The sequence below is a fragment of the Haliaeetus leucocephalus genome, unplaced genomic scaffold, assembly GCF_000737465.1.
Source record: "Haliaeetus leucocephalus isolate CR32 unplaced genomic scaffold, Haliaeetus_leucocephalus-4.0 Scaffold262, whole genome shotgun sequence".
Classification (NCBI taxonomy): domain Eukaryota; kingdom Metazoa; phylum Chordata; class Aves; order Accipitriformes; family Accipitridae; genus Haliaeetus; species Haliaeetus leucocephalus.
In genome coordinates this window covers 398434-420608 of record NW_010972698.1, presented here as the reverse complement: position 1 = coordinate 420608, position 22175 = coordinate 398434, and the positions used below count along the sequence as shown (strand labels likewise).

General features: G+C 46.9%; 1 protein-coding gene across 2 annotated transcripts in view; it reads right to left on the bottom strand.

Moving 5' to 3' along the window:
- Positions 1-2127: 2127 nt before the first annotated feature.
- GABRQ (gamma-aminobutyric acid (GABA) A receptor, theta) overlaps positions 2128-22175 on the bottom strand; it is a 75110-nt gene continuing 55062 nt past the window's right edge. Inside the window, exons 5-9 of one of the 2 annotated variants that reach the window (XM_010568902.1) lie at positions 12465-12547; positions 8001-8138; positions 6224-6376; positions 3226-3482; positions 2128-2734 (exon numbers count right to left, since the gene is read on the bottom strand). In XM_010568902.1, coding sequence (XP_010567204.1) covers positions 2357-2734; positions 3226-3482; positions 6224-6376; positions 8001-8138; positions 12465-12547 — 1009 coding nt within the window. In that variant the 3' untranslated portion in view covers positions 2128-2356. The remainder of the gene's footprint in view (positions 2735-3225; positions 3483-6223; positions 6377-8000; positions 8139-12464; positions 12548-22175) is intronic. The other variant, XM_010568903.1, reaches the window with a different exon arrangement.

The following is a 22175-nucleotide window of genomic DNA, read 5'->3' as shown; positions in this document are numbered from 1 at the left end:
CCCTGATCCTGCTTCATCCAAGTCAAGGCAAAACTTTCCATGACTTCAGTGCTACTAGGTCAGGCCTATAGTGATTTATATTTTCATAGCACTGTACAGACATAAATTAGTAAATGAAAAGATGTGCATTAGATGCATCTGTCATCTGAAAAACAGAAGTTTCCCTGGTCTCAGAGGGTCACTCCGCTCTCCCAAGCAAAGGGAATCAAGGCAAAAGGAAGAGAATGCTAGCAGGAAAATAAAGGGATGGTTGGATTCAAGGCAGTGTGTGTGTGTGTGTGTCTGGCATGTAAAAACCTCCATCAGATAAGAACAAGGTTCTCATCCTTACTCCAGGAATGGCAGAATGACCCTAGGGTTAAAGTTTTGCACTTGTGAATTTATTATTTTCATGGCTTTTATTAATATTATAAGGGAGATTATCAATCATCAGTGATTACCAAAGTGGCCAATAATTCAGTGATTTTCCTGAAAGTCACTGGCTCCTTTGGAAAAAGTTGACCTTGCTTTCCAAGGCCAAGTTACCCTTCTGTACCTCTATAATGAGTGCCTGTGGATGGAAGCTGCTACAGACTTAGGGGCTTCCACAAGCACTGACAAACTCAGCATTTTCATTGCAACTCTCACCCTGCCCAGTCTTTGAAGACCATCGTCTTCCATGCTCCATGGAACTCTACTGCATCCTTAGTTACATATTGTGCAAGAAGAGATGCAGGGTGCTCTTCTCTACACTCTGCATGTATTAACAGACATAAAGCGAGGCCTGGTAGAAGCAGTACAGATCAGAGGGTAGCAGCAGCCCACCATTTGCTTCTGAACTTCTTAGGAAAGGGGATAGTAATCATTTCCAGATTTTTTCATCCTGAAGCACAACAAACTTAACGACATCCACCCTTTTCTGCACCTTGCCATAGGCTATGGTCACTCAGTGGGCTGGAGTGTGAAGTCCCTTGCCTGGCACAAGGAACACACAGGTAAAGGCAGGGAAGGATTGAGTTTTCAGAGTCCTGCAACTGCTTTTCTCCCCAAACTCAGTAAGAAAGATGCAGGGTAGAAATGATGAGGAACAACCCCTCTTTTCAGGACTGAATCAGCTTAGTCTACTAGAGATCAGATGCCAGTGTTGAACAGCAGCTCTGTCCCATTGCTGATCCCCAAAGCCCTCTCTTTGCTCAGCAAGTATATGTTTGCACAATCTACCTCCCCAGCTCTCTCTAATACAAGCTGGGACTCCAACTCCAACCTTGCGAAGTTGCAATGAGCAAACAAAACCCTGCTATTCCCCCCCCAAACACTGCCAGTTAAATGTCATCTGTGTTCTCTTTCTACAAAAGACATTACAAAACCCCCCTCCCCAGCTCCCCTCCCCAGAAAACATGCTTGCACACACACATCCATATCTACATGCATGCGCACATACACACACACAGCTGTGCTGCGCGCACACACACACACAGACACACGCATTCATACAGGAAAAACAGCTTGCAAACTCCTGAAGGTGGAAAAAGGCAACTTGCAAATGTGCCTTTGTTTTTGATAAGCTCCCTCCTCCCCCCCTCCCATAACCCCACATTGCCCCTTCCCTCCCAAATAATTGCCTTGTCCTCCCCCCTTCCCAGCTCTTCCAAAATAAATATTCTTTTTATTTGTTGGTTTAAAAGATTCTTTTAGGCTTGTAAGCAAGAGAGAGGGAGAGAGAAAAAGAAAAGAGAAATCTCATAGCATGAGAATGAAACCCCACCATCTCATGAATCCATGAAAGAATAAACATGAAGGTGTTAAGAGCAGTGACAGAAGAAAGATTAAAAAAATATAGTAATACTGAGAAGAGAAAGGTGAAATTCGGTAGTGAAATGGAAGTGAGAATAGCGCATTAGTGAGCACAGCCAAAGATAACCTATCACCCCCACCAGTTTTTGACTCAATTTCTTTAAATCTCCCTCCCCCCCTTTTTTTAAACTTTTCTTGGTTTTTTTGGTTTTTTTGTGTGTGGTTTTTTTTTTCTTTTTTTCTGTCATTTTTTCTTTTTTTTTCTTTCTTTTTTTGTTTTTGGTGTTTTTTGGTTTTTTTTTACAATGGTTTAAGTCCTTCAACAGGAAACCAAAATCAAGACAAACACATCCCTCCCTGAAACCAAACCCCCTCCCATATACCCTTCTCTCCCTTACCCCCCCCACACTCCATGGTTCTACATGTGCTGAAAAGAGAAGAGTAAGCTTAGAATAAATCTAATGAATCAAAGGAATAAATGACGATGATAGTAAAGAGTAAAACCCAAACCCAAAAGACCACAACACTCCTGTGTTGTCATTGTCTGAGTGTCTGTCCCTATCTCTCTCGGAGGCTGCAGGCATCAATTTACATAGTACAACCAGTAAACAAGGTTGAAGAATCCAAAGGTGATTGGAAAAATGATTCGTGACCACTTGTCAATGGTGCTGACGTCTGTCAGGTCTGGAATTTTGAGCTTCAGCTTAGATGACCGCCGGCGGAGACGGCAGTTGGCACGGTTGCGGGCTGCAGCATGGTGGGTTAGTGGGACATGGCGGTCCAGGGTTGGGTGGTGACCAAATCCATCCCGAGAGGCGAGCTGCTTGCGGAACTGAATTCCTGAGCCTTCAAAGGACATGACAGAGTTTCGAGAGTCTCCAACGCTGCTCATCATGTCCGTGGCCAGCAGCTCGTTGTTCATCTCCAGAGTGCTGAGGAGGATGTTACCATAAGGGTCAACCTAGAACAGGGAAGACAGAGAGAAAGGTAGCAGGGGTGTCCTGTGCACAATGCACAGAGGGCCACACCATCAGGGGTGATTTTGAACTGTTTTCTGTGTAACAATACCACTGATTGGGTCATTTGTGAGCTCTGAACCTGGAGTTCTGCATTTGAAAATGTTGTCCACTGATGCTGGAGTTGAAGGACTAGCCACATGTGCTTGCAGCAAACTTTTGAGCGTGTTAGTGTGATTCTGCCAACACAGTAGGACCAAAAGTCACAGGGGTACTTTTGGGTACACCTGCCCTGTGCAAGAGGATGGTCCTGATAAGACTGACTTGAGGATGATGACAAAATGGTCAGGGAGAAAAGACTCCCAGTAATCACCAGACAGGGGAACAGGAGTTCATCTATCGCGATGAGGAGAGAGGCTGCTCCATAGCTCACCCAGGACTGAATGAACAGTGGAGAGTCTGAATTCTCCTGCCACAATGAAAGAAGGGGACAAACCTGCTCTCTCACCCTCTTCTCCTCATAACGGTGGCGTTCATTGTTGGCCTTGCTGATCCGTTCACTCTGTTTCTTTTGCTGCCGGGGACCTCGCCCGAAGAATATGTAGTTGACAAAAGCATACTCCAGGAGTGCCAGGAACACGAAGACAAAGCAGCCCATGAGGTAAACATCAATAGCCTTGACGTAAGGGATCTTGGGGAGAGTCTCCCGCAGATGGGTGTTGATGGTAGTCATTGTAAGTACCGTGGTGACCCCTGTAAGGAGAGGGTAGGTGCTCTGTTACCAAGGTGGGATGGTTTCCTGAAATGCCACTCTCAGCTTCCCCATCCCTCCTCCCAGCTGGACAGCCTCAGGAGGAATGGGAGCAGTGCAACTGGGAAGAAAATTGTCATTATTCTAAGCCCAGCTGCCCAGTATAAATTGCAGCAGAAAATAAACCAGCTGCCAACAGTGGGAGAAAATGTCAAAGCTGAGTATCATCAGGATGATGGGGATCAACATCCTCTGGGCCTTGGTTCTTTAAGTCCTCCCTGATCCTCCTTCTTTCTTTCAGTATGATAGGAAACATTCAGTTTTGCTCTCAGTCTCTCAACCTCTTCTCCCTTTTTTCCACTTCATGAACTCATCAGGCTTCCCTGCGCATTACTGAATGCCTTAGTATCCTTGACATGAATCTATAATCTGCTGTGTCTTTCCAATGCCATGAATAGGAGAAAAGTGAAGAGATTCCCTCTTCATGTGCTCTCTTTTTTTGCCTGCCTCATAGGCTTCTGTCTACATCCCTGACCCCGTCAATTCCCACCTTCCTCTCACCAGTTTTACTACTCACCACTTCAATTATCATCTGTACACACTCCTCCCATGGTCCTCACGCTCTCCATTTTAGGCCTACTCATATTTCCTGCATCTTAAAGAAACACTTCTTGGTCTCATTGAACACTTTTTTCCCCATCTACTCAGTCTCCAAGAGCCTGGTGTGCCATGATTAGTCTCACAGCTTCAGTCCTCTTCTTAGGTTTCTTCTCAGCCTCTTCCCTTCTCTGGACTGTCTCTTTGACAGTCTTCTGCCAGCTTCAAAAAGATGGCAATGAGCATTCATGCTTCTTTTGGGGGCAGTAACTTTTCTTCTTCAACCTAGTCTTCTTTTCCCGCTTCACTAACTCAGCTGTCCTGCTTTTCTTGCTACTTTGCTGATCTCCTTTTCTTCTAGGGTCCCTCCTCCTCATCTCTCTGTTGGCAGGTCTCTTAGTCTCCATGACCTTAATTTGCTCTTCTGGTTTCAGCCCTACCTCTACAGTGATGGCTCTCAAACCTCTCTGTGCATCCTGGACTTCTGCTTGTCCTGTTTCCCCTTCACCCTCATCATGCCTTTAGTGTCATTCCTGATAAAAGATTTAAAGAACTAATAGTCTTCAGTGCACAGAAGAGTAAACAGAAGGGAGATATATTTATATACATACAATATATTATATTGTCTATATTTATATAGTAGTCTAAATATGCAGAAATCTGGGGCAAAGAAAGGGGGAATGGAATGTTCTCCATGTCTCCATTAAGAGCTGGACAAATTGCAATGGAGACTTAGGACACGGGCAAAGAAGAGCTTTTTGACTGTCCAAGCAGATAAATCTGGAGATTAAGTGTCCAGAGGAGGCTGTGGAATCTCCTTCTTTGGAGCTTTTTAAGGACAAGTTTGATAGAGAGCTGTCAGGAATAGTTTAGGGAGAGCTGTTTCAGTTCTGATCTACAATGTTTTTCTTCTGTCTTCTCCTTTGAATCCAGATGTCAGCAGAAATTCAACAGCTGTGCATATCATGTCCACCCTTCTGCTTGCACTTTCACTGTGCCAGCAATGTCTGCCATGGTCTCTTTTTCTTCTGTCACTGATTATACTCTTGTCAATGCAACTTACCTTTTTAATTTACCATGTTCTTCTTGTTCCCTCCCTGTCTCCCTGCTACAGCCTCTCCAAGCAAGCACAGCCAAATCATCTGTTTTATATCTTTGTACAAACCATCCCTCCTCTAAGTCTTCTCAAACTCTGTCTTCTCCTAGAGCTAATTTAAGCCCCCAATCTTTTCTGTAAGACCCAGCCTCTACCTGTGCTCCATTGCCTCTCTGAGCCTTTTCCCACTCACAGATTAAATCCTTCTCCCTCCTTGGCTCTCCTATTTCCTCTGAACTTTCTATCATGTTGCACAGCCCCATTCTCATATGCCAGCCACCCCCCCCTTCTCCTGTTCCTTCTTCAAAATCCTCATCTGCAATCCACCCCCACTTCCCTTCTGTTGCTTAAAAGACCTCATTTTTTTCCTCTTATAGGAAAACATTCCTATTTAGGGGAGCATGTGCTTAAGGACAACGTGGACTTTAACTACTGTCCCACATTTGCCTTGGTTATGAAGGTCTTCAGCTACAAAAATGTCTGTATGGGGCCTAAACTATCACGAAAATGTGTAATGCCACTTCCTTTATTTTTTTCATCTTTTAGCCATTCACTCACCATTTTTACTACTCTTTGGTCACCCACCCTCAGCATTTATCATCCAGCTAACCAGTCCTGGCACACCTGTTGACCAAGAGGTGCCGAGGTTTCTCTGAAGAAAACAAGTACAAACCAGAGTGAAGGAACTGGTGGGCTCATGGCATGTCAGTGTCTCACGTGTCTGAGAAGCTGTGACCATTTATGCTTTTGTTACAGAGTTTAAACTTGCACCTACAGAAATTTATGGTAGAACTTCTACTGATTCAAATAATACAGACTCAAGCTTGGGAAGTACTGATACTTCTGAACAAAAGTAACTCTTCTGGCTCAAAAGGTGAAGTTTGTTCTCAAAAAAAAGTGTCCTTCATTTGGGACTACAAGTCTGACACACCTATGTGGCTTGCTTAGCTGCTACCTCACAAAGAAGGAGGTATTTTCTTTCTTTCAGCTGTCCTAGCTGATTTCCCTCAAAAAAACACCTTCTTCAACATATAATGAAAAGGTACATACCCAGTGCCACTCGTGCAGCAGAAGCATCATAATTGATCCAGAAGGAGACCCAGGACAGGATGGTGATGAGAATAGATGGCATGTAAGTCTGCAGGATGAAGTAACCAATGTTCCTCTTAATCCGGAAACTCAAGGATAAGCGCAGATATGAACCTGTCAATGAGATATTAAAGGGATATGTTGTTTGAGAGGAGGGCAAGGCTGTATTTATGACAAGAGCTTAGGTTAGAAATTGAAATTTTATTTGTAAAATGTTCTCAAGAGGCAGGGATAATGAGAAATCTCTCTTTTTTCTTCATTTCATTTTGCAGACTCATCAGTTTTTGGAAGAGGGCTCTTCAGCATCTGCTCAGTTGGCTCAGAATATTAAGAAGAAAGGAAATTCTACATAAGTTACGTTATGATATCAGACATCATGGGAGAATGTCTGTTCAGTGCTGAAATTTCTATTATGGTATATGCCAATTTGATACAGGCTTACACAGGAGACTTTAACCCTATATCTGGATGCAATAAGATGATTTTCCAATGTTTCATGTGCTAGCTTTTCCTCCAAACAGCAATGAAGATCTGAATCGTATTTTTCCCATGTTGTTCTAAAAATGGGTTATGGTCAGACTGGGCAAATTCATATGCAAATAGAGTACTGTTAGTTAATCTGTAGGTCTTTTTTTTTTTTTTCCAAGTTCTTGCAACTTCCTCCTAATGTTTTAGCAAACCTAATGGGGATAGTAACGACAATAAGTACTTTTACAGTCCTTCCACTGGAGCAGGGTCATTTTGACAGGGACAAAGCAGGGCCTCTCTCATTGCTGTGAAACAAAGTCCAAGTCATTCCTCCTTCCCACCTCCGTCCCTTAGGCAATACAGCAGCCTGAAACATGGGTATAATCATGGGTTGGCAGCTAAAGTAACAAGAGAACAACAGCCTTTAATGATCAAGGAGGTAGACTGGGAAAAAGGAGGTTATGTTCTCTTACCATTATGTGCCATTTGTGTAGCTTGAACACAGTATTTCACCAGTCTTTTTTTGAAGGTCTTACCTATTTAGACTGCAAACTTCTTTTGGAGGAACACTGCCTCTTGTTGTGGGTCTCTAGATTACCATTGCAATGGGACTCTGCTCCCAGCGTGCCCCCGAGGCACCATTGTAGCAACATCACCATCTGCCACCACGGCTGATAGACTTAGGCTGTGGCATTTCAAAAATTGTCCTATTTAACAGGTGTGTGGCGTGCTGTTTTCACAGTGAACTCCATGCCAGATCAAAGTGAAGACAGCAACCAAAATCCAAACCCCTCCAACTTCCCAACTGGCAGTACCTGAATCGTCCAATGTATTCTCTCCAGATCATTTTATTGCCATGTACAGATGGGTTTGCATCATTTCATAGACCACTTGCTTTTCAACTGATATATCCTTCTACTCACTATTGCACCTACGTTAGCTTCGAGAGCCAGTTGCAAACCACATAAAAATAAGGTAAAGGCTGAGAACCTTCTAAAGAGGTTCTGTTTTGAGCTCAGTTGGTGTTTTGACTAAGAAATGGAAACAACTGCAGCAAAAAAATGATCCCATAAGTCTCTGAAGAGAAGCAGCCAAAAAAAAAAAGCAAACTTGGTGGGCAAGGATGCCTCTTTTCCAATGAAACAGGACCCTAAGTTGAAGCCTAGATCCTAAATCAGTGCCTCAGCATCTGAATCAGAGGAACAACCACGTTGATGTTGATCAGCAGAAGGTTTGCACATTCCATCACATCCCTTCATCAGAGACTCACCGGTGGTGAAGACCACTTCCCTGCTGACCAGCCTCTGCTCGATAATGGTGAACTGAGGCAATTCTAGCACCTCCATCCCTGTGACAGCAGAATCATTTCCTTGCCAGAAGAAGACAATGTCATCAACCGTGTAACCATCTGCAGAGATGAAGAAGCAGAGAGAGAGAACTGAGCTGACAAGCTGGAGCAGATGACACCCCCATTTTCTCTAAGATGATCTGGAAAAGGATCCAAAGGAAAGCCCACACCATCAGATAGCAAGCATAGCCCCTCCCTGCTGACGTACTTTTCTTCTTCAGCTGAGCTTGGCAGTACAGTCCCCAGGAAAAGAGGAAAAAATTGGTCAGAACTCCCACTTCTGGCTAGAATTCAGGAGAAAAAAGTGAGAAGTGGCCCATCGAGCTTTGACTTGTGCTACATAATCTCCATGGCTGACATGAAAAGGACTTGTGCATCAGAAGCCTCTGTCAAATGCACCAAACACGGCATTTTGTTTTTTAAAAACTGCCTCCTTCTACCAGAAGGGGGAGACCACACAATAGATTCAGGTGGGGACTACGTAAACAGAGCATCTAAGTATTAAAAATTCCCAGAGAGAAAAAGATTTACAGCAGCAGTTGAAACGAAATTTGAACATCAGAGTATCTCCATCTTCTAAGCACTCTCAGTCAAAATTTGAAGCTGAGAAGTGGACAGAGTATCTAAGATTGGGGGCTGCTTTTACCAAGTGCTGGCTGAAAAGAGCGGTAATGGGAAAAGAGAGGAAGGGGAGTCAGGCTGGTAATAAATACTAATCCCTTAAGTTTCAGGGTAATGGATTTGTTAACTCAACCAAGTGTACAGCCTCTTACTTCAACTCCAAACTATACATGCCAGACAGGGCTGCACAGGCTGGAAGTGCTGAGGAGCCCGAAGCTACAGTCCCAGGAGAAAGACTCCCCAGATGCTCTGGACTCATGGGGAGCGAGGTCCAGGGGATGAACTCACACAGCTCCCCTCCTATCAGCGTGATGTTCACAGGCCTGCCTGTTGCCCTGGTGGGCAAGGATTCATCTCCACCTAAAAATTAATGCTACTTGCAGCAAGCTGGGTTTTGAAGCACTGTGGCTGTTGCTGCACAAAGGGTGGCCTCTTATTCAAAGCAAAGTGCAGAGCTGCACGGGAACACCTCTGTGTGCAAAGGAGAAGTAAGATATGTACAGGCTTTGGTGTGGCATGGTGCAAGGCTTCCTTTAGTGCATGAACTTCACCTATGCCCGCAGACAGCTTTTATTCACAACCTGCACTGCAGCACAACAGCCTTATCCACAAGCCTTCCCAGCAGAGAGGCAGTTGGCTAGCAATACCCATCAAGGCTAACATCCACTAGGGAGAGCTGGCACCAAAACCAGCACCAGACTATAAGTGGGATCAGGGGAATGAAGAGCTGTTGAATGTACCATGGAGGATAAATTTTTCTACCTAACCTTAAGGGCCGAGGGTTACCCCAGATCAGAGCTGAACCTTTGAGGATGGTGTCATCCTGCAGCTCCCAAGCAGACAAAGAGCTGAGCAACCCAGTCTGATCTCATAGCTGACCCTGCTTGGAGCTGCCGGCTGGACTAGAGACATCCTGAGGTCTCTTCCCAAACTGAATTATTTGATGACTGTGTAGTGTCCAAGCCCACAGCCTGTGCTCTCTGTCATTACTGCACTTATTCATGGGTGCTAAAAAATAATAACAATCTTCCAAATGCCATGCCAGATCTGCTTTTGATGTAAATCAGCTAAACCAGGGCTCCACCTCCTCCCCTCATGGCATGCTTCTGCTCCCATGGCAGTAAGTGGGTAAAGCACCCACACCCACGAGCCCACATCTGTGGGGGAATGTCCACCCACATTCAGGACCCTTAGGTTATCATCTCATCTGCTGCAGACACTGGGGTGTCACAGGATGTTGCACTGCCTCGAGTACCCCAGCTTTCTGCACAGGAACTGGTATTTGCATCTGGCTGCAGCATCTCTCCCAGAGCACTGAGACCAAATGTGGAAAGCAGCAAGAAACAGCCAAGTCCCCCACTCCTCCTGGTGGTTGATTTCAGCGGCTCAAACACTCTCGCAGCTAAAAACATTGTGTGTGATTTTACATTTGAATTCTTCTGGCTCAGACTTTCAGACTCTGGTGGTTGTTCTGAATTTTTCTAGGAGGTTACTAAGCCCTTTCCACCCAGCACTCCCCCTCTGCAGAGGTGCACCCAGCCTGTAAACAAGTCACCTCTCCACCTCCTTTGCAGTAAACAAACCAGATTGAGCTATTGAGGTTTCTCACTGCAAAACATCTGCTCTAGTCCTTGAACTACTTTTTAGCATCCTTTCTCAACCTCTTCTGATTTCTCAACTTCCTTTCTAAATTTTGGAAACCAAATACAGACAGAGTCCCCTTCCCTGTTTCACCAGCGACATATTCAGAGGCCAGTCGACTCCCTGCTCTGACTCACGGCTCCCCTAGTTCGTATAACCAAGGCTCACTCCAGCCCTTTTTGTCAGAGCCCTGCTACGAAACCTCCAGCAGTGGTGCTCAGGGCTGCCATCCCTTCATCGTTTCCCCCGGTCGATACCCGTGCGGGTACGAGTTCCTCAGTCTGGCAGCCTGGCCCGTGCTCCTGCACCCAGGCACAGACCTCCGCATTTAGCTGTATTCATATGCATTCTGGATGTATTCAAATTGGGAGGTATTCAAATGTGCAGCGAGCAAGCCACGCAGGCTGCTATCTTCATCATCCACAAATTTAACAGCAGTGACTTCAAATTTACTTCCTGATCAGCAATGAAAATGTCAAATTACAGTAACTAATTTTAGGAGATCTCACAGTTAACTAGCTCTATTCCATTTATTCTATGACCTGCTGGTAGTGGGTATGAATTTTTGTATTTTTTTTTTATTATGGCATTATGCAATATGAAATCAAACATGTTTTTCAGGAAGCCATTTTTTAAAGTGATTCTAAAGGGAAAGGTTGTTCAGTCTAAAAATAAATGCTTCACTTTGATTTCTAGCTTTAAAAAGAAAACCAAATTTCCATTTTACTTTTTAAAAGTAAAAGAACTTTCACAAAGACAAGTCATTTCAACCTGAAATATCATAAAGTATTGATACGATGTCTTAAAATGTCAGATTAACAGCCTGTTTGCAGTCTGCCTCATCAGGTTTCTGTTGAATCCTGTCACACACCTAGGCAGGGGTATACGTGATGAGGGCTATTTTGGGGATGGAGGGATGGGATCAACAGGCAGTGCCAGCACTGGCTTATCTCCTGCAGGTAAGTGTCCCAAGCCCCTGTGGGGAAGGAGACCCCAGCTGCTTGCTGCTGCTTTACAAACCCAGCACCCCTACACCACAAAAGGGCTATTTTGGTGGTTTGTTTTGGTTTGGGGTTTTTATATACTTTGTTTTTTAAGCCAGCCATAAAAGGACTGTTATTCCAGAGTTGTGTGGACTTGGAAGCAACCAAAATGGAGCCCTGCAGATTTCGAATGGGCAAGTGTGTAAAAGACAAAAGCTCTGAGGAAGGAAACGATTGAATCTCTTCATCTCTGTGTGGATCTTAGAAATATTGTAAGGAAACGTAGCTTTGACTAACAAATTGGCTTGACATGTCCCATTAAGGACAAAATAGCAACATGGGGAACTGTGGGTAATTCTCTGCCTTCTGTTTTCTTGGTTGTACCGTAAACTATTCTCAAAATGCTAAGGAGTGCCAGAAATGACATGTCATTAGTGCCTCCAGCAGGACCTAATTTACATCCCATTACCCGCCACACCAAGCGCTGTGATGGCTGCGCATCCCGAGCAACCCGAGCAGCAAAGGGGCTCCCAGGCGCAGGCAGGGCTGGTAAGGCGGCACGGCGCCTTCCGCCTATGGATGCTGTGGGACCTCTTTTATGAAAAAAGCAATTCTCTGATAATCACCACTGAAGCTGCATCATCATTACTGTAAGATCTGCTGCTCTGGACCGCTCCTGCGGGGATAGCGTGGTGCATTTTTATGAGGGAGAGCCGGACCTCCTCTGCCAGCACGGTCAGGAGAGGTTTTCCATAGGAGTCAAGGGAAGATCCTTGAGGTGGGGAGGGACTGCGGGATGGCTTGGGTCCCACCTCCTGTGCAGAGCAGGGCCAGCCATGAGCGAGGGCAGGCTCCCAGGACTTTCTTAGGGGTAAGGGAGGCTTCTACCACTCTCCTGAGGGTGAGAGTGATTTTAATGCCCAGCCTGCTGCTAGAGCTCCATTTTCCTGGGTATTTCACCCATGAGGTCCCCTCAGGATGGAGTTTGGATGAGGGAGCCTGGTCCTGCCCCAGGGGACATCCTCCAGGAGGGGTCACCCATAACACCCTGGGGAGGCATCCCATGAGTGGGAAGCTGCGGCTGGGGTGGGTGGCATCAGGTGGCACCGCATGGTGGAGGGCGGGCGCAAGGCATACGCACAGCTCTCGATCTCCAGCGTGCAGTTCTGCTGGTCCAGGGGGTACCTCCGCAGGTCCATCATGCAAGCGGCCGTGGTGGTGATCCTGAAAGGGGAAGGGAGAAAAAAAATCAGTTAAGCGTTTTTCCTTACAAAAAAAAAAAAAAAAGGAGAAATGAAAGGCAGACATGAAAGTCAGGCAGCATTTGGGGCCGCTGTTTCCCTGGAAACCAGGGAGATCCGTGGTGGGAGGTGTGCAGGGCGGGGGGCTGGATGCTGCTCACCCTCAACTGTACGGCAAAAACCCTTCATGACTCACGTCAGCAAGGCAGTATCTCTATTAATGGGGTGGGGAGGGATTTGTGTTCCTCCTCTGCCTCTCCCTTGAGAGAGACAAAGAAACCAGGAGTAGGCAGAGCTATGGGCAGGGGGAAGAGGAGAGGCATGTCAGTTTGTAAGAGACAGACAGCTGACACGTGTCCATAAAACAGAAGACTTATTGATTAAATTGCGCAGCAATGACTATGGAGAAGAATAGCTGACAACATTATTCCCCCCGCTTTCCTTCTGAGTTGCCCCAATGACGCTACTTGCAGCCCCCACCGACGCATGCCCTCTCCATCGCACCCACTTTGGCACTGCCGAATCCAAAAGCCCAGACCCCACCAACGAGGCCCTTTGGCTTCTGTGAGCTTATGGCTCTGGTAACAGAGTCACTCTCATGCAACCAATTGCATGCTCAAGATTCATGAAAGACACATGGGTGTGAGTGTGCATCCCCCTGAAAAATTAATATGAGGAGAGAGTGAGGGTCGGTGTTGCTTTGGGGGTGTCAGAGCATGGGGTGGGGCAGAGCGGCATGGTGCCCATGGTGGGGTTCACTTGAGGGTGTGAGGAGGGTTTGTGTGTGTTACATCTTGCACGTGACAGAACATTGCTTACTGGGATGGGGAATTTTAGAGTGGGGTAGATGAGGGAAGAGGGCATGAAGCAGGGACAGAGCAAATCAACAGCTAACTCACCAGCCTGGCAACGCTGCCCTGGAGTTAACAGGCTGCCCCTACTTCCAAAATATATTGCTCCCCTCACCCTTTAGTGCAGTTTTCTTCCTGTGCAATGCATGTGTGCAGAGTGCTGAAGAGGGGGGAAAGATTGGTGCATTCCCCCCCTCTTTTTTTCAGTTAACCATCTGGAAGGCATTAATCAAGCTACACATTTTTTACTATGTAGGCATAACCAGTGAACTGTTAACGAGAAAGCTTTATCTTCTGAGCCCCGTGGCCTGGGAGAGGAAAAAAAGAAAACCAAGAAAGCAGAGAGGATGAGATGGCGAACCAGCAAAAAAGAAGGAAAAAAAAAAGAAAAAACATCAATGATAGAAAAAGAGACCAGAAAGGGGGAGAGAATGGGTGAAGCTGGACAGAAAATTGGAAACGGGGAGAAGGTGGGGGGGCAAGCACCCACAGGAGAGGGCTGTCCTGGTGGGGGTATCGGGGTGGGGGCTGTAGCAGGGCAGGAGAGCAGCCCCGCAGAGCTGCTGGCTCTTTAAGAAATCTCGTGTGCTAAATTTATCTCTCTGCTGTCTGTGAAGACTGTTTGTAGGAGATGAAGCCTTGAGGAGAGCCTTTGCCACTGCCTGCTGTGCTATAAATAGATCCGAAGCGACGGAGGGAATTTATATATATCCTCACTGGGTCTAGATACAACATTGCAACTGCCCTCTCTCCGAGCAGGGGGCCCAAGTGAGCTCTTAACCCTTTTATCTGTAATGTGGTTGGGGTGGAGGAGAAAGCTCAGAGGGGGAGAAGGATAACAGGACAGGAACCACTTAAAAATTATCACCATGGCTTTGGGATTGCATGTACTGCTTTTACAGCCTCCCAGTTTGGCACCTCCAGGAGGGCTGCTGGAAACGCAATGCCTCACCCACCCTAGTCCTCCTGGACCAGGGTAGCTGGGCACGGCAGACCACAGTGAAGGAGCAGATCCGAAGCCCACCTGGGGGGAGCTGCACCTTGCCAGGAAAGCCCAAAGTGGCAGGTGCAGAGTCCATCCTGGCCAGGCACTGAGACCAAAGAGTCATGCACGGGTATGACTCATCCCCCTATGCTGCACACGGCATATACTGTATATATTATACTGCACCCGTGGGAAATAGCAGTTACAAATGCGTTTTCCTGTTTTCCCTAAAGTGTGAGATGCAAAAATGTATTAAATGAAAATTTTCCACCCCATTTGTGGGACCCTGTGGGCTAAAACCTTTCCACAGTGTCCATCCCAAAATTGCAGCCTGGCTGGCTAACTTGGCCACACAAAGGACATCCAGAGGAAGCCTTTTCTGGTTCGAGAGGGACCTTCTCGCCTCTCGACAGGATTTGCTTATCACCTGCAGTGCTGGTTGGAAATGCAGAGCACGACACAGTGAGCTATGGCTACCACACTCCATGCGCCAAATCCTGCTCCCACTAACAGCCAGCATAAATCCAGAGCCACTCCAATGATTTTTGCAAGATCACACCAATTTATATAAGCAGAGATTTACATCAGGGCAGAATTTAGCTGTGTTGATTCAAAAAGAAGAGAACCTCAGGATAGGTAGGACAGAAAGGAGAAAAACAAGATTAAGAGGGCGTCTGTCCTCAAAAGCCAGGTAATTTCTCCTTCCTTCTGATTAAAGGGCAGATGTATCCACACTGTATAGTTCAGCATCCTCCAGAGATACCCCAGTTGGCTGCAGGTCCCAAACTCCTGGTGATCTGCCCATGTAATGCTGCTCGGGCAGGTGAGAATTGGTGAAGGTTTTATTCTGTTTTCAGAGCACAGGTAGCACAGCTGCACCTGGCTGTCCTGGGCTGTAGCCACCTGCTTGTCCGGAGCATTTCAGCTGCAGTGCTGTACCCACGGTGAGGTGTGCCTGGCAAGCCCAGGGACACCAGCACCACAGGACCACCTGGATGTGGGCCTCCTGCAGCATGACAAGATGCGAGGCGCAGCTGGCCTGGGGCACCAGGTTCATCTCAGGTCCTGCGTCTGGGCTTCCTACACCCCGATACAGCAAGTGGTATCCCAGAGAGGAAGGGTGTGTTTAGTTCTTTAGACTTCGGATCTCAAAAAGCATCCTGGACACCAACTTCCCTTTGCTATACCCTGCTTGAAGTTCATGGGTGACCCACAGCATCACAACCCTGTCATTGCTTTACACAGCACCTGCCACTGTTGGTGAAATATCCACCTGTGGCCTCTGTGACTGACTCAACATTCACTTGCTCCTAGAGAGGCCAACAAGCGATTTCTCAAGCTCCTTTGGTGGCTGTGTACTGCGGGCAGGTGGCACTCATAAAGGGATGAGAGGTTCCACTCACCTCTTGCAGCCAAAGGGGGAATGGGAGCAAAACACAGGCACCCCAGTGACCTTGTGGAGTCACAGCACATGCCATCTCTGGTCCAGAAGGCCACAGGACCAAGCTCTGCCTCATGTTTTGATGGGTACAAATGTATTACCTTGATACACTCTGAGCTGTTGTGTAAAGAGATGTGTTTGCCTGGTACATAGAAGACAGTGTGGGGAGAACTGGATGGAGAGATGGATGGGGGGGATTGACACTAAGGAGCTCCTGGGTGTCTCAACAGGGTTAACAGGCAATAAAGGTGGAAGGAAAGTAAGAGGTGGAAAAATGAGGAAAGGATCAAAGACTGATGATGTCAGGAGCACTGATGGGGGAGGCAGGAGTGGAGATGAGAGACAGGAGAGCAGATAGTGCAGGACAGGAGGCCACTGGGGTAAGGGAACAGAGGAGAGGGATCAGGGGAAGCAAGGGGTAAAGCAGCCTGGGGAAGGAGAGCTGGAGAAAAACAAGAGGTTAAAAGACAGAAAGCAGAGGAGGAGTGGATACTTACACTGTGAGAAAGGAGATGAGGATACAGAGAACAAACCATCGCCTTGTAAACAGCTCTAGACAGAGCGTGCTGCCTCCAGGAGATGCGACCAAAGTGAAAGGGAGCAGGGAGCGCGGGGGCTGGAGGGAACGCCAGGAAAGGATGCCACCTTCCCCGTGGCGTTAGCAAGAGGTGCTGGCAACCGGCCAGGCTGCGTCTTCTCCCTCCCCCTCCTCCTCTCCTGCTTCTCTGCCCACCTCCCTCCCCTTTTAAATTCAAAAATTTGTGTGGTGTGAAATTTCATCTGCTTTGACGGCGATTCACAGAGACTGCCCATCGGAGGGGAGAGGCTCTCCTGCGCTTTGCACAATGCGCTCAATGAAGCAGTCCCGATCCCTCCAGCCACCGAGCCCAGCCACCACCACCCCCCTCCATCTCCAGCTCCCCTTTCCTCCCCCAGTCTCTGCCCACCCTGTGGGCCTCTGGGCCAGCCCCCTCACATGTCATAACCTTTACACCTCCTTCCCCACAAAAAAGACATTCATGCCCTTGCCCTAATCGTTTCTCCTGAGATCTGTAGGCAGTTGTGCTATCAAGCAGCCAAGTCCTCACTGCCCTGCTACTTGGCTGCATAGCTGGCAGGTGGACGCAGTTCTTCTGGGGGGAGATAGGGCTGTGGAGAAAACACCTTACATCCCCCCCAAAAAAGGAAAAAAGGGACAAGCATTCATGAGATGTCAAGCAGCTCTGACAGGCTGTGGGGTGATGGAGATCCCCCTTCTCTGCTGGCACCCAGTGGATCCAAGCAGAAGCCAAAGTAGCATGGATACCTTGCTCTGGAGAGCATCCTTCAACCCCAGGAGAGGTAGAGACCATCTCTAGAAAAGCTGCCACAAAGCTATAAGTTACACAAGGCTGAGTGCTAGGTGTCTATTTGTTACAATGAGGAAAGCTATGTCCACCTGAAGCTTGTATTGACAAAGCAGATGCTGGCACAGAAAGGGTAATGCAACCTCACCCTGCTGTCCCTGCACCACTGCCTACTCTGCAGGCTGAACCCCGCAGCAGCAGCAGACTGTCCCACCACAGCTGCAGCTCAAAAGGGAACTCTCAGGTTTCTGCAAACCGTCAGTCTCTGCAAATATTTCAGTTCTCTGACATGAACACCACCAGCCGTTTCATTCCCTCTCTGATCCTCCTCATCGCTGTTTACTTATTAATGGCTTCTTCTGTCTTATTTAGAATGATTATGTAAGTTCACAGACATACAGCAGCATAGAGCTCCAACTTGCCATTAAAACCTGCCGTGGTTCAATGTCTTCTTTCCATCCCTTCCTTATCCTGTTGCTGGCTGCTTCCAAGGTAGCTGCCCTTTCAGCTCCTGCCCCAGTCAGATCTCCCTCTACCAAACTTCAGCTCTGAAGGCCCTCAGCCACCCATTCATCCTCTAGATCATCTCCAGTGTGTTGGGAGAACCAAGTTCACCAGCTACAAGTGTAAGGGGCAAAAAAATGACTTCCCCAAAATACCATCTGGTTTCAAAAGGAGCAGGTCCAGACTCTCTAAGGAGGACTGGGTGGGAGAGAGGGGAAGACTATTACCTTTGAGGGGTTCCTAAAGCAAGTGCGGTCCCTTTCCCGTTAAGCTCATCCTTACAAAATAAACTACTGCACTGTCTGCATCATAACTGTGTCTATATCAGGAAACTAAACATGCCTGGCACTGGTTTCTGGGGCCAATGTCAATTGTCTACACTTAAATCCTTACCCTCCAGAAAAAGGGTCTGGCTGCAGGCAAAATGCCTATTGAGAATGGTCACAAGCCTCTGCTGTGCTCTGACTGGGAAATGCCCAAGAGACTGTTTGTGGACATAGACCAAACCCAGGAAACAAATTGGCTATGTGGGCCACTGATGTCCAGTGCCCAGGAATGTTTCCCGATACCTTTCGCTTCAAAAGGATGTTGCCTAAAACTCAGTATGGATGAGAATAGGAGGACTATAGCACAAATAGCCCCACCATTGCCTTCCTAATTCAAGAGGAGACAGAGCCAGCAGTTCAGGCACTTACCCTATTTTGCAGTTACGGATTAAGTATCATTCATTATGCAGGGACTAACACAAACACTCTCACAGCAAAAGATAAACATTTTTTTAAGTTGCTAGTTGCAACTTTTTGGATTTCAGGTCTCCTGAGAAGCTGAAGACGCTCCTGTCCTCCCGGGATACAGACTCCCAAAGCTCACAACAGTTTGCAGCAATAAGAACGGATGGAAGCAGCTCAGGTTTCATAGGACTTGTGCAGGCTCGCCCCATGGGGAAGTTCGACTCATAAGGGAATTCTGGCGACTAAGAGTAGAGAGAGGCAAAATTGCTGTTTTGCTGAACATGGGAAAAAAACAAAATTGAATTTTTACTCTATACATTCTCAAAGTCAGTCATAAAAACAGGCTGGCAAATGTCACTTTCTGCCTGGCAGTAAGCACAAACTTTGTAGGGCCTGGAGGGATTTATAAACCCATAGTGAATTTTGCCATTCTTTTAATACAGTCTGATCTTTGCAAACTCCTGGAGGTCATGTTAGAACCGAGAGCAAGGCAAGGATATGGAATATTTTCCCCTTGTGTCTCTTTGCCTAAAACTGACTCCATAAGCCTTGGCACAATCCTGCTAAGGTCACTCTGTTTCCAAAAGTATCTGTGCTTGCATAGGCATCCTTTGATAAATAAGTGTGCACTGCACTCCAATGGGGGAGAAAAAAAAAAGCTCTTCTAAACTAGTACTCAGGGTACCAGCCATCTAAATCAACTGTTTTTCCAGCCTGGGAGAGTACAAAGCAGAGTACAAAGCAGAGCTGCCTTGGCTGCAAGGTTTTGCTTTTCTGCCCTTTACACTATTCCAAAAGCGCTGTGTGTCTGGTAAATTGTCAGCTGGATTGGGGGACAAGAGAGACCTAAGTGGAACATGTTTTAGAAGAGATTCATTTGTTACAGTTGCTTCAGACAACAGTGACCTGCACTTAACCGAGCAGGAGGTCTCTTCCTTCAACAGCATCAGGCTGGAATGAAGTTGAATTAATAAAATAGTAACCCATGAATTAAACCTGTGGGGTTTGGCAAAGAATAGACAGGGTCCAGGGATGGGCTCAGGCTGATGGCTGGGATAGGAAAGCAGGAAGACCAAGAGGTGATGTCAGGGTGAGCTTGGGGTTCAGGGCACACAAGTTGTTTCAGTCACCTGTGAGGAGACAGTGGTAATCAGCTGCTTGTGGATACACCTTGACCTCTGTTTTTGCTAATAAACAAGTTGGACTTATAGGAGATGTAGCACAGGCAGCAATTCCAGCCAGGCCCTGATGATGCTTGCCTCTGTTCTTGCAACATTAAGGATGGAGAAGCGGCTCTGGCTTGCTGCTTTATCCTGTTTTAGTGAGCTCCAATTTCTTCCACAGCTTCTAAGATTATTCTGAAATTCCATATTATAAAACTTCCCTCCAGTGTTTCCAGCTAAGTCCCTCATCCCGACCCTAAGGAGGCAAAAATGCAGGAGATCTGTCCTTAAGCTCAACTGGGGAGCTGAGCTCCTAATTAAATTCTCTTTTCCCCTCCCCCACCTAACAAACTCTTTTCCCACCCCCACATCTTCGCGCTAAGGAGCTGGCCCAAAGCAGAGCTCTGTGGTGGGAGCAGTACAAGACTGCAGGACTAGCTCCAAGGGGCCAGCTGGATGGACATAAGCCCAAGTCTTTGCACCCAAGCTGCCAAAGGAGAGATTTCTGTTGCCTTTGCCTAACCTGCAGAGGGTACAGGCAGAGCTACTAGAGGCAGGGTAGAGCCTGAATCATGTCTCACATTTCTAGAGAAACCTCTCTCAGGGAGGGAAGGGGAGGTAAAAATCACAGATTTCTTCCTTTCTGGTCTGTGAGATGGGAGAAGAAAATTGTTCAGTGGTCTCAGTGTAGAAAAAACTCCTCAGTCTTAACCCATCAGGCCATCTTCTCTGCAGAAAATCAAATAACACCCATGGAGGGAACAAGGATATGGCTGCAAACAGCAGGCTTCAAGTGAGACAGGACCAGGAGAAACCTTTCTACCAGTTGGAGAACACAATAACCCCAGGCTGGGACCTGGAGAATGTAACGCAGGCAGGGCTGGGTCCTGATCAAGAGGCAGGTTGGAGAAGAGAGCTATGAAGAAGTTCCCAGGATGAGCTCCAGCAGAGCCCCAGCCAAGGGGAGCAGGCAGGGCAGCCCTGGAGGCACCACACACCAGGGTGGCATGGGGGGTTCTGACAAAGTACCTGGTGTTGGATGAGTGAGTGGGTGGGATGCTTGACATATGCCTGTTAACCTGCGTTGCTTCCCTATGTAAGGTGAGCTAGAAGTGGTGCTCTAGCCATTGCCTTGCCCAGGAACAAGGTCTGGTCCACAAGCAGGTCAGCAGAGGTTTGCTGCAATGCGAGGGCTGACATCCCCCAGGAGCTACTACCTTGCAGGGAGCAGCTGACTGGTGGGAACTTACCCCGTGAAAAGCAGAAATTAAGTGCTGCCAAAGCAGATACGCCCAGCTTCTCTCAGTTTAAAACTGCACATTTTGCGTTGTTTGAAGTATGACAATTCTCTCCCCCTTGCTTTAAGCACTGAACAAGTATTTACGCTGATGAGGATAGCAGGGGCCTTCCTCCCCAGAAGGGCACTCACTGGGCTCAGAGCCCCACTATGCCTTGGCACCTTTGCATGCATCCAAACTGCCTCATCTCTGAAATACACCTTATTGCAGGGACTATCATGGACAGGAATAAAAACCCCAAAACACACATGCACATGCTCCCTACCACCACTACCACCTTTGCAGGAGGAGATCCCTCATTCTCTCTGCACAGGATTTAGTCTCTGTTGATGACAGTGACTAAATTCCTCTGCAGTTTTTCAGTTGCTCGGTTTACATTGCCTGGGCTCCTCGCCAGCCAGGCATTGCATCTCGCTTGCTGTCCACCCGGCTTCGCACCTGCTTCCCAGCATCCCAGAGCCCTCCCGCTCCCCCTGCAAGCTCAAGGATGCAGTCTGGGCTCCTCTAAGCACCTGTTTTGCTTGAATCTGGTTTTGTCCTTAATTAGAATGAAATCAAATAGCTTTAAGATTTCCCTGAAGGATGTTTTAAAGCTGGTTTCAAATACGATTTCAAATCACCATACGAGAATTTCAGCATTGTTACAGTTTCTATTTTTAGGTCTCTGAAAACAGATCGCAAAATGCTGATGACATCAGCATTTGACAAGTGTCAACCTGTTTCACTACCAAATGGATGCTACATGGTCTAGAAAATGAAATAAAAATCTCAGACCGTAATATAAAGCTTGTACATGTGATAATGTAAAGCTTATTGAATATTGTGGCAAGGGTGGACTAGACAGTCTCTGGAGGTCCAGAGAAAGCCTTTGATGATTCTCTATGTTACTCAGACATCAGTAGTGGTAGTAAAGCAGCTTGAAATAGTGAGGGAAATATTGACATAAGTGAAAAATTCTCTACAAGAAATTGGGAATGAAACATCAACATTCTCTGAAATGCTGCTTCTTAAATGAAAAATTTCTCCCTAATTTTTTTGTTTAAAATTTGATGAAACCAATGCAATTTCTGACAAAAAGCCATTAGGAGGAAAAATATATTGAATTCAGCCAGTGCCATCCAGCTCTTCCTCACTATTTTATATGCCTCCCTCCACTACCCAATGGCTGATTGCTTTGTCTTTGTGGGTAGATCCTTTAAGCCTCCTTTCATCTTGCGGACTTCCCACATCATTGTAGCACTTTCCTGCTGTGTGCCACAGGTGACCAGCTCTCCTATGCTTCACAGGCACTT